The sequence below is a fragment of the Camellia sinensis genome, chromosome 7 (assembly GCF_055761805.1).
Source record: "Camellia sinensis isolate YWXY chromosome 7, ASM5576180v1, whole genome shotgun sequence".
Lineage (NCBI taxonomy): Eukaryota > Viridiplantae > Streptophyta > Magnoliopsida > Ericales > Theaceae > Camellia > Camellia sinensis.
In genome coordinates, this window is record NC_138967.1 from 84,553,661 (window position 1) to 84,572,514 (window position 18,854).

An 18,854-nucleotide genomic window follows, 5' to 3' on the forward strand; every position below is an offset into this window, starting at 1 on the left:
AAAGACATCAAGCCATAAATGCCTGGCTACGCTCTACATTTCTTATGGCTGCACCCTTCACAATGCGCCTATGGCCGCCGCTAGCCCTGCATCTATTCGGCACCATCGATGCACCTATGTATGTGGCCGAATTGCCACATTATACCCCACTTGAGAACTTGGGTCACATTACTGTTAGTTATTCGGCGTCGTATGTCTGCATCTCAATTGGGGTAGGGGCCGATATATTGATCTATTCGGCACCATACCCCACTTGAGAACTTGGGTCACGTTACTGTCAGTTGTTCGGTGTCGTGCATCCATGTCTCAACTAAGGCAAGGGCCGATATATTGATCCATTCGGCACCATACCCCACTTGAGAACTTGGGTCACATTACTATCAGTTATTCGGCGTCGTACGTCTTCAACTGGGGCAAGGGCCGATATATTGATCTATTCGGCACCATTAATGCACCTATTATGCGGCCGAATTACCATATTATACCCCACTTGAGAACTTGTCACATTATTGTCAGTTATTTGATAGACATATTCATGTCCCATGAGCCGTTTATGACTGGGGCAATGCCCCATTGTACCAAGAGCCGTTTATATTCAGTGTCGTACGTCCGCCTCTCAACTAGGGCAGGGGCAGATATATTGATCTATTCGGCACCATACCCCACTTGAGAATTTGTCACGTTATTGTTAGTTATTTAGCAGACATATTAATGTCCCATGAGCCATTTACGACTGTGGCAAGGCTTCAATGTACCAAGAGCCGTTTACATCACATTTACTCAACAAACTGATGGTTGTATGAAGCACACACGAAGATTACTACAATTATATTTGCTATGGGAAAAATGATTCAATAGGAGCATTTTCATTGATAAACTGAATAAGTACAAATGATTCACTTTAAATATGAAAACGAACCTATTACAACTCTACAGGAAAACAAAAACAAATACAAACACATTTTTGCCTAGTTTGCCTAGTTACAAAATAGGGTTAGTTCCAATTGGGCCCATCGCTCCATTCGGCTTCAAGGTTCCTCAGGGTCTGATTCCAGCGGCTCCACTTTTTTTTGCTTATACGGAATTGGCATATCAAGTGTCATCTCCGCAGCCGCCAATGCTTTGAGCCAGCCGTGTTTGAAGCCTCGATTTTTTACTTTCAAGGCTTCATCAGCAAACTTCTCCATGGCCGACAGTTCTTCAGCATCAAACGCTTTGGATGACTCTGCTTCCGCCTCTTGCTTCTTCTCTTTTTTAGCCACTTGGAGATGAGCCTTGAGTTTTTCTATCTCTTCTTTCGCCATTGCTAGAGTGGCGTCAGTCATATTGGCCCTTTCTTCGGCGGCCCTTCGAAATAGGTCCATGTGTTTTTTCTCTCTTTCTTCTGCAACGGCCCTTGCATGTTCTTCATCAGCCCTCCTCGCCTCGGCCTCGGCTTTTTTCGTCGTCACCGCCAAGTTAGCAGTGGCCAACTTGGACTTCATCTTTTCTTGTTCCACCTTTGATTTAAGAAAGCCGATTAATTCTACGGCATTGTGGTGACGGCGTCTAATTTCGGCAATCTGTTCCGCCGCCTAAACCAAAAATAAAAAGGCAAACGTAAATATGCATGCAACATGCGATAGTTTTAAAGTCAGATGAGCACTTCGGATAAATGTTACTTACCAAAGTGGCTAACTGAGTCGCTAGGGCAATTGAAAATAAGTCAAGCTCTGCACGAAATGTCGCCTTGTCCTTGGGAAAAGCAATCACCGATGCAACACTCAGTGCCACAAAAGGATCTTTGGATGCCGAAGCACCAGTTAGGACTAATGCACCCTTTATTTTCGGCTGTATGGTAAACGGCGTAGCAAGATCAAGAGTCGAAACCCTTGGTCGTTTATCTGTTGGTTGCTTTGTTAATTCGGCGGCGATCTCCGAGGATTCAGCTGATCGCTTTTGCCTCCTTGGCTCAGTATGTGTTTTTTCAAACACTGGTTCCTAAGGTTTGGCCACCTCTTCAAGAATTGGATCGGCGACCACTAACTGATCGACCACTGGAGGAGCCTCTTGGCTTCCACCAGCATCCATCGCTCTTTTTCTACTTGCCAGCTTTTCAATGTTCCCCTGCCTCGCAAATTAGGCAAGTGATTAGCTGGCCATATTTTCGGCTCTTGGTCCAGGTAGGTCTTGTAAATCAATAAAGATATCCTCTTCTCGGGAGGAGAAGTTTGTTTGGCCAAGTGGAGGAGGGCTATTCCTTTCGTCAAAGCCGATTTGGTCGAAAGCTAGACCGACCTCTCTAGCAAGTTCTTGTTCCTTTGCTAGGCAGACATCCAATTTGGTAAACATCTGAATTGGCACGATTTGGTTGGACCACTTCAACACCTAGATTGGCGCCTCCTCCACCTTGTGCGACGATTTCGCCTTATTGTTCGCCGGATGAAGACCCTCCAAGACTAATATCACTAAAGTTGGTAAAGTTAGGAAATATTAGCGTCGTGAGTTGTTGTTCGTCTCTTGGAATCGGAATGTGATTTGTTGTCGCGAAGGTTGAATACGTAGGGTCGTGTCTTAATAATATGTGCGCGGCGTGTCCCTGCCCTTGGAGACTTGGACGACCAATGCAGTCAAGAATGGTCTTCACTTGCACAAGCAGAAGTTCGTCTGGCGAAGTGAGAGCTTTCTTGAGATCGTTACCTGCACACAAAACAAAAACAGAAAAAATCATATTTCAAGCTGAATAGAAATCAAGTTGATAAAAGATCTATTCGGCCACTTGGCTCGCCTTTCCGTCTAGACACTAGGTATAGGCATTCTTTTTCTTCACCGAATTCCCAATTGCCTTGGATGGCAACCATGACATAGTTGACCCTCTTGCCAGAGCTGGCAAGCATTGTAACTAAGCCCAATGGAGGCCACAGATAGGTTGCTGAATAACCATGGAGGCCCATGAGACCGAACATTCATGCCACAAGCCGAAGCCAAGTAGTCCAGGGAAGACGGAAGGGCCCTATTGGACCAAACTGTTGGCCCATCCCATAAAAGCATGGTGACAAGAAAAAGACTATAAAAGGATGGGAGGAGCCTGAGAGAAGGGCATGCAAAAAATAGTAACTTAGACCTCAAGTAAGACAGAATACCAAGGACCCAAAGCTACAACTGATTAATCTATCGTAGTGAGACCTCTGGCACCATTGATGGGAGTTGTATATCTATTTCAGGCTACATCGAAGAGATCTTCGAGGCCTACCTAAACCCGAGGAGTATTTCCTTCAATCCACTTCCCCCCACACATATATATGTTGTTAATGTGCATTCATTTATTACTTTATGTGCATATTGGTAACAATTCATTACTTTATTTTTACAATTTTAGATATTCGAGTCTCGGGATGAATTAATTCGGTGGGCACGTGATGTTGGGAGGAGAAATGGTTATGTTATTGCTGTGGAGAAATCAGATGCAGGCGGTACTCATCGTAAGAAACCAACGCTCTCTTGCTTATGAGAAGAGCGGATGTTATAGGGACACTCGGAAAAACACTAGACCTAAGGAAAAAAATATTGAAGCTTTCTGGTACTAAAAAATGTGACTATCATTTTCTGTTAAAAGCTAAAAAATTAGATACAAATGATGATTGGACATTGACCGTCATATGTGGTGTGCATAATCATCCTAATGCGGTTTGTCTAGAAGGTCATTCTTATGCTGGGAGGTTATCATTTGAGGAAACTTATTTGTTGGTTGATATGTCGAAGAGTATGGTACAACTAAGTGAGATATTAGTTACACTTAAACGATGCAATAGTGAAAATGTTTCCACAATGAAGACAATCTACAATGCACGTCAATGACATAAACTTTTTGAGAAAGCTGGGAGATCTGAAATGCAGCTACTATTGGGTCAGTTAGCGGTGAACAAATACATAGAATGGCATAGGAACTGTAAAGATACTGAGACTGTTATCGATTTGTTCTTTGCACATCCAGTTAGTTTGGATTTGCTACGTGCATTCCCACGTGTGTTACTAATGGATTGTACATATAAGACCAATCGATATTGTTTGCCACTTTTGGAGATTGCAGGAGTAACATCCACTGAAAAGACTCTCTGTGGGTTTTGCATACCTCCACTATGAGAGGGAGGATAATTATGCATGGGCGCTTGGTATTTTGCATAGTTTGATGGATGAGAATAGTCTTCCCAATGTTATTGTTATAGACAGAGAATTGAGTCTAATGAATGCCATTGCGACGATATTTCCACGAGCTACAAGTTTGTTATGTAGATGGCATATTAATAAAAATGTGTTGGCAAAATGCAAGAAATTGTTTGAGAAGAAGGAGAAATGGCATATGTTTACAACAAGTTGGAATATGTTGGTTATGTCATCTTCTGAAGAAGTGTACATGCTACGACTCACATTGCTACAAAATGAGTTTGACTTTTATGTAGAGGCACTTCAATATGTCACATCTTCTTGGTTGGATGCATATAAGGAGAGATTTGTGACTATATGGACAGATACATGTATGCACTTGGGAAATTCAACAACGAACATGTAAATTCAATTATTTAAAAAAAAAATGTATATTTTCCTATTTTACCATTGTAGTGGTTTACATATATACGGTAGAGAGTTCACATGCAATGCTTAAGAGATATGTTGGATCAAGTCAAGGAAGTCTTCAGTCAGATTGGTCAAGGATACATAATTTGCTTGAATTGCAACACACTGACATCAAATCATCGTTTGAGAAGAGCAAGACAGTTGTGCAACATAATTTCAAGCTTGCTCAATTTAAAGATCTTCGTGGGAATGTGCCAATCGCAACATTGGAAATGATATTAGCAGAGTCCAAATGAGCATCTTTTGTTGGCATTGACATTGTTACATGTGGTTGAGTTGTTTGGCGTATACATGGATTACCATGTGCGCATGAAATAGCAGATTATGTAAGAGAAAACCGACTAATTCCTCTAACTTCTGTAGATTCACATTGGTCCAAGCTTGACATGCTTAATATTCCTAAAAAATCAAATTCATTTTTGGATTGCAAATTGGAGTTGGAAATGTTTTCTCGACGTTACAAAGAGGTAGATCCAACTATGCAGGTTCAAATGTTAAAGAAGTTGAGGGAGATACATACACCTGAGAGTACATTCTTGATTGAACCCGAAGTGAAGCTTAACCCACGAGGTTGACCATCCTTGAAGATTGATACTTCTACTCGTTGTGAGCCCTCTGCCTTTGAGTTTGTTTTATCTGCACAGGACAACTATTCTCCAAGTGTAGGTTTGGAGAAAAATACGTGTCCAAAAAAAATTAAAATCAATGCAGCGACCAAAGGTGAGTTTGCAAACCGATTAATTATATCTTATACCTATACAACATGTATTAACTAAATTTAACAATGGATTGTATGTGTGTAGGTATACCCACATCGATCAACAAAAAAAAAACCAATTTGTCTTGTGTAGGTGAATTTCCTACAAGTTTGAGGCCATATATTCAACTCGTGAAGAATGTTGATACTGATGGTAATTGTGGATTCCAAACCATTGTTGGATTGATGGGATTTAGGGAAGACGGATGGTTGCAAGTGAGGAAAGATTTACTACAAGAATTACATGCTCATATAGATCACTACAAGAGTTTATTTGGGGGCCAAGAAAAAGTTAATGAGTTAATTGCTACTTTAGAATATTTTGAATCAAATGCTGGATATGGTCATTGGATGACAATGCCTGACATGGGTCATCTGATATCATCTTTTTACAATGTTGTGTTATTTCACTTATCTTCTCAGTAATGCCTCACTTTTCTCTCTCTTAGGACAATACCGATGCCGATTGCATCTCGCAAGGAGATATGTATCAGGTTCGTCAACAACAACCATTTCGTTCAGGTACTCGTTTTAAGGCTTATTCTTGAAACAAATTTATTTTTCTTATGAGCAATACAATAGTAAAAATCATATTTCACCATTATTTCATATTCGTAAGCCTTCTTGATGCATGGTCACCTGGTGCCACCTATAGCAACGAATTGGCAGCATTACCATTTACCTGCTGTAGTAGAATAGGAGACAACTTACAGTGCCCAAGTGCACCATTTCACTTCACTCGTAGGAGCGAGTGTAGTGACAACTGAGACGACAGAGTTGGATGTAGACATATCAAGTTCTAGCGAAGTAGATGTGCATGTTCATAACATGTTTTTTATTATCTGAAGAATTTTAGTTTTATTTCTTTATGAAACATGTTGGTGCTACTTATATTTGTTAAATAAAAGTATTAAGCTTTGACCAAATGATACTGGTTGATGTGTAATTATCTTCGTTAATTAAATAATGTTAAACTCTGATGGGTTGAACTCGTTGTTAGATGCTGGACTTTATGTTTCCTCTGGTTCGGGAATATAGGCCCAAACATTTAATTTGTTAACACTTTGAATGGTTAAAATTGTTAATGCTTGCAGAAGTTTTCATTTGTCAAGTTTGAGAATACAGGCCCGAACTTTACTTATTTGTTCGGGATGGCGTTCCCGAACAAATAAGTAATGTTTGGGAATGTAGGTTCGAACATGAAAATTTCTTAACACATTGAACAGTCAAAATTATTAACGCTTGCAGAAGTTTTCATTTTTTTAAGTTCAGGAATACAGGCTCGAACATTACTTATTTGTTTGGGATGGCATTCCCCGAATAAATAAGTAATGTTTGAGAATGCAGGTCCGAACATTGAAATTTCTTAACAAATTGAACGGTCAAAATCGTTCACACTTGTAGAAGTCTTCATTTTTCAAGTTCAGCAATACAGGTCCGAACATTACTTATTTGTTTGGGAAGACATTCCTGAACAAATAAGTAATGTTCGGGAATGCAGGTCCGAACATGAAAATTTCTTATCACATTGAATAGTCAAAATTTTTAACACTAGTAGAAGTTATTGGAAGTAGCCCAAATCTATTATCAGGTTCAAAAGTTGTTCCTTCATTGCGTAGCTTTGATAATATTGCTACATAATTCCCTGCTGAACTGGCAATTTTATAACATCTACCAACAAAACCAACCAAACCACTTCTTATAATTTTTTTCCTGCAAGAGAATAAATTATTACTAGAAAACTAAGAAATTATGTATATATATATAGAGAGAGAGCATACTATGACAATGGTAGATGAGGCAACAGAGACAGTAATCACATTGGCTTTTCTTCTTTTTGGTGGGTTTTGTTAGGTTTTTTGGAAAAAGGAGTTTTTTTGGGTGTGGAGATGTGGAGGGTGTGCATTCAATGGGTGGAATATTTTTACAAGGATAATTTTGGTATTATTTTGGGGGGGGGGGGGAGGGGAAAGAAATTTTGAGGGTTTCAAAATTTATAAGTAGGGGCCGAAAGAAATGGAAGGTCCAAAATAATTCATGGGGTGCTAATAGCACAACTCTTTCATAATTTAAGTTTTACAAATCCACTTTTAATGTAATTGATATATGTAGATTTTTTTTTTTAATTTTTTATTTTACTTTTAGATCTTTCAAATAAGATAATAGTGAAAATAAAATAAAATAAAATAAAGGGAATTACATTATTTGTTGGTCAATCAAAATAGCATTTTTTTTTGCTAAAGTAAGTGCTCAAAATCATCTTGAAAGGCCATCAAGATTCCTATTTGTCATACAGGGCCTTTCAAAATAATCTTGAGCACTTACTTTAGCAAAAAAAATGCTATTTTGATTGACCAACAAATAATGTAATTCACTTTATTTTATTTTCACTATTGATCTTATTTGAAAGATCTAAAAGTAAAATAATAATAATAAAAAATCTACATATATCAATTTCATTAAAAGTGGATTTGTAAAACTTAAATTATGAAAGAGTGGTGCTATTAGCACCCCATGAATTATTTTGAACCTTCCATTTCTTTCAGCCCCTACTTATAAATTTTGAAACCCTCAAAATTTCTTTCCCCTCCCCCCTAAATAATACCAAAATTATCCTTATAAAAATATTCTACCCATTGAATGCACACCCTCCACAACCCCACACCCAAAAAACCCCCTTTTCCAAAAAACCTAACAAAACCCACCAAGGAGAAGAAAAGCTAATGTGATTACTATCTCTGCTGCCTCATTCACCATTGTCACAGTATGCTCTCTCTCTCTCCCTCTCTCTCTCTCTCTCTCCCTCTCTCTCTCTCTCTATATATATATATAATTTCTTAGTTTTCTCATAATAATTTCTTCTCTTGCAGAAAAAAATTATAAGAATTGGTTTGGTTGGTTTTGTTGGTAGATGTTATAAAATTGCGAGTTCAGTAGAGAATTACGTAGCAATATTATCAACGCTACGCGATGAAGGAACAACTTTTGAACCTGATAATGGATTTGGGCTACTTTCGATAACTTCTACTAGTGTTAAAAATTTTGACCATTCAATGTGTTAAGAAATTTCCATGTTCGGACCTGCATTCCCGAACATTACTTATTTGTTCGGGAATGCCTTCCCAAACAAATAAGTAATTTTCGGACTTGTATTACTGAACTTGAAAAATGAAGACTTTTACAAGTGTTAATGATTTTGACCGTTCAACGTGTTAAGAAATTTCCATGTTCAGACTTGCATTCTCAAACATTACTTATTTGTTTGAGAATGCCATCTCAAGCAAATAAGTAATGTTCGGGCCTGTATTCCTGAACTTAAAAAAATGAAAACTTCTGCAAGCATTAACAATTTTGGCTGTTCAATGTGTTAAGAAATTTTCATGTTTGAACCTACATTCCGAAACATTACTTGTTTGTTCGGGAACGCCATCCCGAACAAATAAGTAAAGTTCGGGCCTGTATTCTCGAACTTGACAAATGAAAACTTCTGCAAGCGTTAACAATTTTAACCATTCAAAGTGTTAACAAATTAAATGTTTGGGCCTATATTCCCGAACCATAAGAAACATAAAGTCCAGCGTCTAACAACGAGTTCAACCCATCAGAGTTTAACATTATTTGATTAACGAAGACAATTACACATCAACCAGTATCATTTGGTCAAAGCTTAATACTTTTATTTAACAAATATAAGTAGCACCAACATGTTTCATAAAGAAATAAAACTAAAATTCTTCAGATAATAAAAAACATGTTATGAACATGCACATCTACTTCGCTAGAACTTGATATGTCTACATCCAACTCTGTCGTCTCAGTTGTCACTACACTCGCTCCTACGAGTGAAGTGAAATGGTGCACTCGGGCACTGTAAGTTGTCTCCAATTCTACTACAGCAGGTAAATGGTAATGCTGCCAATTCGTTGCTATAGGTGGCACCAGGTGACCATGCATCAAGAAGGCTTACGAATATGAAATAATGGTGAAATATGATTTTTACTATTGTATTGCTAATAAGAAAAAATAAATTTGTTTCAAGAATAGGCCTTATAATGAGTACCTGAACGAAATGGTTGTTGTTGACGAACCTGATACATATCTCCTTGAGAGATGCAATCGGCATTGGTATTGTCCTAAGAGAGAGAAAAGTGAGGCATTGCTGAGAAGATAAGTGAAATAACACAACATTGTAAAAAGATGATATCAGATGACCCATGTCAGCCATTGTCATCCAATGACCATATCCAACATTTGATTCAAAATATGCTAAAGTAGCAGTTAACTCATCAACTCTTTATTGGCCCTCAAATAAACTCTTGTAGTGATCTATACGGGCATGTAATTCTTATAGTAAATCTTTCCTCACTTACAACCATCCATCTTCCCTAAAAAGAGAAATTGGTTTGGTTTTGTTGATCGATGTGGGTATACCTACAAACATACAATCCATTGTTAAATTTAGTTAATAAATGTTGTTGTATAGGTATAAGACATAATTAATCGATTTGCAAACTCACACCTTTGGTCGCTGCATTGATTTTAATTTTTTTGGACACGTAATTTTCTCCAAACCTACACTTGGTGAATAGTTGTCATGTGCAGATAAAGCAAACTCAAAGGCAGAGGGCTCACGACGAGTAGAAGTATCAATCTTCAAGGATGGTCAACCTCATGGGTTAAGCTTCACTTCAGGTTCAATCAAGAATGTACTCTCAGGTGTATGTATCTCCCTCAACTTCTTTAACATTTGAACCTGCATAGTTGGATCTACCTCTTTGTAACGTCGAGCAAACATTTCCAACTCGGATTTGCAATCCAAAAATGAATTTGATTTTTTAGGAATATTAAGCATGTCAAGCTTGGACCAATGTGAATCTATAGAAGTCAGAGGAATTAGTCAGTTTTCTCTTATATAATTTGCTATTTCATACGTACATGGTAATCCATGTATACGCCAAACAACTCAACCACATGTAACATTGTCAATGCCAACAGAAGATGCTCGTTTGGACTCTGCCAATATCATTTCCAATGCTACAATAGGCACATTCCCACAAAGATATTTAAATTGAGCAAGCTTGAAATTATGTTGCACAACTGTCTTGCTCTTCTCAAACGATGATTTGATGTCAGTGTGTTGCAACTCAAGCAAATTATGTATCCTCGACCAATTTGACTGAAAGCTCCCTTGACTTGATCCAAGATATCTTTTAAGCATTGCATGTGAACTGTCTACCCTATATATGTAAACCACTACAATGGTAAAATAGGAAAATATACATTTTTTTAAAATAATTGAATTTACCTGTTTGTTGTTGAATTTTCCAAGTCCATACATGTAGTTGTCCATGCAACCACAAATCTCTCCTTATATGCATCCAACCAAGAAGATGTGACATATTGAAGTGCCTCTGCATAAGAGTCAAACTCATTTTGTAGCAATGTGAGTCATTGCATGTACACTTCTTCAGAAGATGACATAACCAACATATTCCAACTTGTTATGAACATATCCTATTTCTCCTTCTTCTCAAACAAATTCTTGCATTTTGCCAACACATTTTTATTAATATGCCATCTAAATAACAAACTTGTTGCTCGTGGAAATATCGTCGCTATAGCATTCATTAAACTCAATTCTCTGTCTGTAACAAAAACATTTATATCAGAGCCATGTTTATTGTTGTTTGTATCATGTTATATTTATTTTAAATTATGCATATATGGTCTCAATACAACCAGATGAGTACTGAATCTATAGAGGAGTCAATTACTACAGTAGCTTCTACATTAGAAGCAGCAGAATTAGTAGCCTACCAAGATGTAAGGGAAGCCTTAGACAAATGGACTATCCCAAAAGTCAAACCTGATACTATCTATAAGATAGGAACCTTTGACTTTACCAGTAGAAAAATAATCAAAACCTTTGAGCATGCTGGTCTTATCCAGAAGGATGATGAGATCATGTATCTCCTCCATATATGGGATTTATACCCATTCTTATAGAAATATAAATATGTCCATATAGGACTTGTTCAGATAGCATTTAAACCATTAACCCTTCTTGGGCAAAATACCGGCATCCAGTGTACTCTTAGAGATGGTAGATGTCTTGATTGGAGAGCATCTCTCATGGGAGCAATTGAAACCAGTCTTTCCCGTGGTCCATTATATTTTAACATATATCCAAACCTAAGCATAGCACTTATTGACCCTAATTTGTCAAAAGTCTTAGAGCTTAATGTTCTATCTCATGGATATAAGTATCTTCCAGGATCACCTTTTACAGTAATTTCCAGAATTCATTTGAAGGTATTAACAACCTTAAATCCGTATATAAAGAAACAAAGTGAATTAGGACATACAGTCTTAATTGACACTAATCTTTTCAGTAGTTAGGTTGCTGTGCCAAAAATGATACCATGGCAAGACATCACCTTTCTAGAAAAATGGCATATTCCTAATGCTGTTCTAGTTTGACCAATTGTGAGACAATCATTGGATGATGTCATACAGACGCAAGGAGGAAATGTTTACCTCACCTTCAATACACCAAACAGACCATTATGCAGGAGCATGTCTAGTGCTAGTTTTAGAACTGCTCCATCCTATAGAGTAGATCTTCCTGAGTCCTCTAGACAATCCACTTCAAAACCAATAGAATTAGTATTACAAGGAATGTCTTCTTGACCTCCTAGTGATACTAATCCTGACAATACCACAGATCCAGTTGTTCAAGAATTCAATTTTCAGAAAACCCAATCCCACATGGTGTTTATGAATCTAGAAGGCCTTATAGCCCTACAGCCAGTGATATGAATTTTGAAGTGTAATAGATTTTACATCAGGAAGTGAAAATCGCAAAATCCTAAATCAAGATTTCTTATAGGAAAAGTATCAGGAATTTAGGACATGGTATTTTCAAAATCATAGTCCTATTCAATTAGACCAACGTAAACAGCAATATTATTCTCATTTAGAGAACATACAACAGCTTCAATCTTCTCCTGAATGGTATCTAGAGAATATTTCTCCTCTCGATACACAAATTAATGTCGAAAATATCAAGAAAATTTGGGTTACCACAGATGGTAACAGTATTACATTTGTTGATCCACCCCCACAGTCATTAGAATACCTTACAACTTCTAGTAGACCTCTAGTCATCACAGCTTTTATGGAAACTCTAGAAACACTTTCTCAAAGAGAAACAATACTAGTCAAAGATATAATCCCTTTGATAAAACAGAATAATTATATAAATCTTTATTGCCAAACAGTAGGCAAGCAGTTAACTAGAATTGAAGAATCTGTCGTACAAATAAGAGACAGTTATTAGCTTCAACTTAGGCAAGAACCTTTACTTCCAGTAATAATTAAACCAGCCTTAGAAGTGACAAAGTTCAATCTTAAGTCACCCAAACAAAATACCGAATTCATGGATACCCTCGTTCAAAAGATACGTGACATGAAACTAGGGGAATCCTCCCAAATTAATATGTTGTCTCAACACCATCTTCCAGAAATTAAAGAAGATCATAATAATCTGACACTTTCTCAAATTTCAGAAATTGAAGAAAATTTCCAGGATAATCCACCCTCCATAAATAAAATCAATTATGAGAAAGGTCCTACCAGAATGGCCCTCACAGGACCAAGTAGGTATTATTATCCAAGACCTACTCCCACAGATTTGTTATATGAAGAAGACTTTCTCCAAACCCAAAGGTCTTACCATGGTAAAACCATTTATGAATGGAATCTTGATGGCATTTCAGAATACCAAATATTTGAACTTTTACATCAAATGATGTCTTCTACAGTTTGTTTACAGAATGACAGTACTAATCACCAAATAGCCTATAGCGATCCCGGTCTTTCCTCATTTGGTTGTTGTATCCTGACTTAGGTTCCGTGGAGCTTGTTGTTGTATATATCTTATTGTCATCCTTTAATTCCTTATTTATGAGTTATAGGATGTGTTGGGCAGGTTTGTTACAGGTTGGGTGTGATTGGGAGAAAATGGTTGTTGCCCAGATTTTGGTGTCTTCGCTTGAGCGAGCACCTTGTCGCTCAAGCGAGCTCTTTGTTTTAGATCCTTCGCTGGAGCCAGGGTTTGTTCGCTCGAGCGAGAGTTGAGTTTTGTATCTGGTGGCTCGAGCGAGAAGACCTTCGCTCGAGCTTGCGTCTGCGTCTGGTTCTGGACCTGAGAGTTGCATTTCTTGGCTCGAGCAAGATTTCCTTCGCTCGAGCGAGCGAGGGCTATGTTTTGAGTTTCTTCGCTCGAGCGAGCATTTTGTCACTTGAGTGTGCTTCTAGGTTGCAGACCTGAAGCTTCGCATTGTTGGCTTGAGCGAGGCTTTCTACGCTCGAGCGAGTGTTCTTTGTGTTTGGTCGCTCGAGCGACCAATCTTTTGCTCGAGGGAGCCTGTGTTATATCAGTAGACAGCAGCGAGTAAACACTTCACTTTTTCATCTCTTTTGATTTCAAAACCCTAGATCTGAGCTCTCTCTCTCTCTACACACCTTCTCTCTAGGGTTTCATCTATTTTTAGTGTGTTTCTACCCTAAGTTCTTTATAAGAAAGATAGAGGATTGTTTGGGCTACGTTTTAATCTGAAAAGTTGTGGATTTGGAGCACCTTGGATTTTCACCATCTTCTCCTTTGATCTCTTCATTTCGAGGTAGGGATACCCTACTCCATCTTATGAGTTTTGTCTTTAATTTTGGTCATTTTGAATAGTTAGTGATGTTGGGTAATATTGAGAAGGTCAGGGTTTGTTATGTAATTTATGAAAGAGGGGTTTTTAAATATTAAAACCTATGTGTATGTTAGTTGTTGAAAATGGGCTTATTGTTGTTAGATTGGTGAAATCATAGGGTTGATATGTGAAATGTGGGAAATGCCCTAGTTATTATGACAAATTAATTTGTATAATTAATTTTGGGGAAATGAGAAATTGAGTTGAGAATCATGAGATTGGAAAATTATGGGATTATATGCTGTAGTTGGATTAATTTATCACTCATCTATGGAAAATGTTGATATTATATCTGTTGATGCATTTATGTTCTGTTTAGAAATATCTGCTTTGGGCTATCGGTGGAGGATAGTCTTGATTATTGTAGACACTGCATGTTAATTAGGGAAAACCGAAACTAATCACATTGAACTTGTCAGTGAATATGACAGTCGGAATAATACATCAAATATGTGTATTGATTTATTCCTGTATATGATAATTGTTTATATACTTGGAATACGTGTATGGTGTGGGAGGAGATAGGGGATGTACTCCATGGTTTGAGGGAAGATAGGGGATGGACTCTCAAACCGGTTTGGGAGGAGATAGGGCATGAACTCCATTGATACAGCAAATATGTGTATCAGATTGAAGTGTTAATACAGCAAATATCTGTATTAAATGGAAGTGTTAATACAGCAAATATGTGTATTAAATGGAAGTGTTAATACAGCGAATATATGTATTATTTGGAGTATGGAAATGTTTGAATATGAGATGAAATCTCATTTATGAATTGTGAAAATACGGAATTGTTTTAGTATGAAGCTTAGTCTCATTGAATTGTTTGACCAGGTTTTGAGCCATGTACTATGAAATGATTTTGATAAGTAAAGAAGAAATGGAATGTAACATGGACATGTTTGTCATGGAACTGTATTGTGAGATAAACTAGTTTTATAAGTGTTAACCTCCTATCAAATACTATTGTTTTAGTCATTGCTTATATTTGGTTTAGTATATCTCTACTGGGCTGTGGCTCACCCTATATGGGACATTATTTTCAGGTCCAGGAGATATGCCAACTCCAAGATCATAGCTTGGGAGGTTCCGGGGGTTGAAGACTCCTTTTGGTTATTTTGTTATCTTTTGTTGTATTACATGTAAATTCAAGCCGATGGTTTAATGTGTATGAGTTAGTACTCTTTTTTTGTAACCAAGTGTTGGCTTGGAAAGTTGTAAGCCCGTAGGACATTTACTTTTGTTGTCAACATGTAATACTTTTGTAATGAATACTCTGATGAATGGAAAGATGTTTAGTTCTCTTATGTCTATGCATGTCAATAATATGGGTTTTTATGTATTATTTTGAGGGCGTTACATAGCCCGCTTTTTAGTCAATGGCTTTACTGGTCTTCTTAAAGGCTGGTGGGATAATGTCCTCACTAGTACACAACAAAATGAAATCTTGAACTCAGTTAAGATTATTACAAAACCCATTACTGGGTAAGCACGCCAAGAACAGGATGCCGTCTACACCCTCATTAATACCATTGTACACCATTTCGTTGGTACTACCAATGTAAACATTGAGGATCGTAGTAGAGAACTTTAACAGAATCTTAGATGCCCATCTTTATCCCATTGTAGATGGTATAAAGATGTTTTCCTCATGAGAATCATGCGTCGATCTGATGCTAACAGTGAACATTGGAAGTCCAAATTTATTGATGGCCTTCCTACTCTTTTTGCTAAAGGAGTCCAAAAAAAGTTAAGGGATTGTCATAATAGAATGACCATACCATATTCCGAATATACTTATGGACAACTCATAAGTATAGTAATTGATGAAGGTCTAACCTTGTGTAATGACCTCAAGCTCCAGTATCAATTGAGAAAATAAAATCTTACAGGCAAAAAGGAAATAAGAGAATTTTGCCAACAATTTGCCTATGATTCTAAAATACAATATCCATCCAAACATAAAAAACAAAGTATGGAAAATTTTCAAAAACATATTCCAAAAAATCTAGAAAGTAGAAAACTTCTAAACCAAGTTATCAACAGAATCAATCCCATAAATATAAAGGCAAGCAAAAGGCTTCTTACAAAAAGAAAGATAAATCCACAATTAAATGTTATAAATGTGGTCAAACAGGACATTATGCCAATCGTTGCAGGTCCAAAATCTAGCAAAAACTTTATGAAATGGCTTTGGATGATCATCTTCAACATCAGATTCTTCAAGCCCTATCCGAAGATGAATCAGATACTAGTCCTAGTTCTGATGATGGACTTGCTGAACTTTATTCCCCATCTAAGTCTGATTCTAGATCAGATTCTCCTCCAGAAATTAGTCCCTGTAAACAAAATGACATTAATCAGATTTCAGAGGCCAACTATTGGAAAGCAATAGTTGAAATGAATGGTCGTAATTTAGAAGGCCCTAGTAGTAATGCTCTTACAGATAATGAATAGCAAACTCTAAAAATTGTTGATCAAATAACAGATCTAGAATTAAAACTAAAATTCTTAGAAATGTGTTATCAACAGTATAAATAGGAAAATATTGGAATCCCTCCTAATCATTACAGTATGAAAGAAGTTTTTAATCGTCTACAAACTACTCTTCCTACAGAAAAACCAATTACAATCCATGATCTTAAGATGGAAGTTAATGCATTAAAAGTAGAAATTAGACATCTCCAGACAGCAAATCAAGTAATTACTATTGATATTAAAAAAATTAATACTCAGCTAAATCAGCATAAAAGCCTAACTAAAGATAAAGGCATAGCCAATGAGGAATCCAGTCAAAAGTCCAAACCTGAATATTCATTACTTATGAATCAGGTTACTTTCCAGAAATGGTATATCATAATTAATTTTATTATAAAACCAGATTTATAAACAAAGATGTTGTCGCCTTAGTGGACAGTGGTGCTGACGTGAATTATATCTAGGAAGGATTAATTCCTACCAAATATTTCCAGAAAACAACCCAGTCACTAACCAGTGCTAATGGTAATTCTATGTACATTAGGTACAAACTTCTAGAAGTGCTTATTTGCAAACAAGGCATTTGTCTTCCCACTTCATTTGTCCTAATCAGAAATATGTCTCAATCAATTATACTAGGAACACCATTCCTATGTTCACTAGTGCTGATTACCAAAATTGATTCCATCGGCATTCATACAGCCATAAATAATCACCAGATTATTTTTTAGTTTACTATAGAACCTTATACCAAAGAATTAGATCAAATTAAGGATCTAGTTAATTTGAAAGAAAAACAAATTAATTTTCTGCAAAAGGAAGTTCATTTCCTAACTACAAAACAAAGATTACAACAATCTTCTTTACAGAACAAAATTAAATTAATCGAAAAAGAATTTCATACATAAATTTGCAGTGATGTTCCCAATGCTTTTTGGGAAAGAAAGAAACATATTGCTTCACTTCCTTATGAACCATGATTTAATGAGCGCAATATTCTTACTAGATCGCGCCATAGTCAAATGAAAAAAGAATATTTAGAAATGTGTAAAATAGAAATTAATACTCTTCTCAAGAAAAAAGCTTATCAGACAAAGTTACTCTCCTTGGAATTGTACAACCTTTTATGTTAACAAAAATGCAGAAATTGAAAGAGGTGTGCCAAGATTGGTCATCAATTACAAGCCTCTCAATGATGCCTTAAAGTGGATAAGGTATCCCATTCCAAACAAGAAAGATATTTTAGATCGATTACAGGATGCAATCATTTTTTCAAAATTTGATATGAAATCAGGATATTGGCATATTCCAATTGCTGAGCAAGACAGGTATAAAACTACTTTTACAGTACCCTTTGGACATTTTGAATGGAATGTCATGCCATTTGGCTTGAAAAATGCTCCATCGGAGTTCCAGCATATCATGAATGATATTTTCAATCCTTATACAGAATTTGCTATTTGCTATATTGATGATGTTCTCATTTTTTCATCCTTAATTGACCAACATATTAAACATCTTAATATTTTTAAGCATGTTATTATCATAAATGATTTAGTAGTTTCAGCACCAAAAATGAAACTTTTTCAAACTACAGTTAGATTTTTAGGCCATAATATTCATAATGGTACTATCATCTCGATGGGCAAAAGTATTGAATCTGCATCAAAATTTCCAGATGAAATAAAAGATAAAACTCAATTACAGCGATTTCTTGGTAGCTTAAATTATATTCATGATTACTACCATAATTTAGCACAAGATGATGCTCTTCTTTATACCATATTATGAAAAAATCCTCTACCATGGACTACAGAACATATGAAAGCTGTTCAAAAAATTAAACTTAAAGTCAAGACTCTTCCTTGTCTTGCTTTACCAAATCCATAATGGAAAAAGATTGTTGAAACCGATGCCTCTAACCAAGGGTATGGAGGTATTCTTAAACAATTTAATCCCAACAGTAAAAAAGAAGAATTTTTACGGTTCACTTCAGGAACTTGGAAGAAAGCGCTTTAAACTATCTAACAATTAAACAGGAATGTTTAGCCATAGTAAAATGTGTTTCTAAATTCCAGGATGATTTATTAAATCAACATTCTTTAATTCGTGTTGATTGTTCTGCAGCAAAACAAATCTTTAAAAAAGGTGTCTAGAATTTAGTTCAAAAACAGATTTTTGCTTCATGGCAAAGCTTACTTTCAGCATTCGATTTTGATATTGAATATATCAAAGGTGAC

The 18,854-nt window shown here is 36.5% G+C and overlaps 1 protein-coding gene across 2 annotated transcripts in view; it reads left to right on the forward strand.

Moving 5' to 3' along the window:
• Positions 1 to 15,443, forward strand: part of LOC114274732 (putative E3 ubiquitin-protein ligase ARI7) — a 114,237-nt gene extending 98,794 nt beyond the window's left edge. For both annotated transcript variants that reach the window (XM_082878372.1, XM_082878373.1), the window contains exon 15: positions 15,183 to 15,443. In XM_082878372.1, coding sequence (XP_082734498.1) covers positions 15,183 to 15,282 — 100 coding nt within the window. In that variant the 3' untranslated portion in view covers positions 15,283 to 15,443. The remainder of the gene's footprint in view (positions 1 to 15,182) is intronic.
• The last annotated feature ends 3,411 nt before the right edge of the window (positions 15,444 to 18,854 follow it).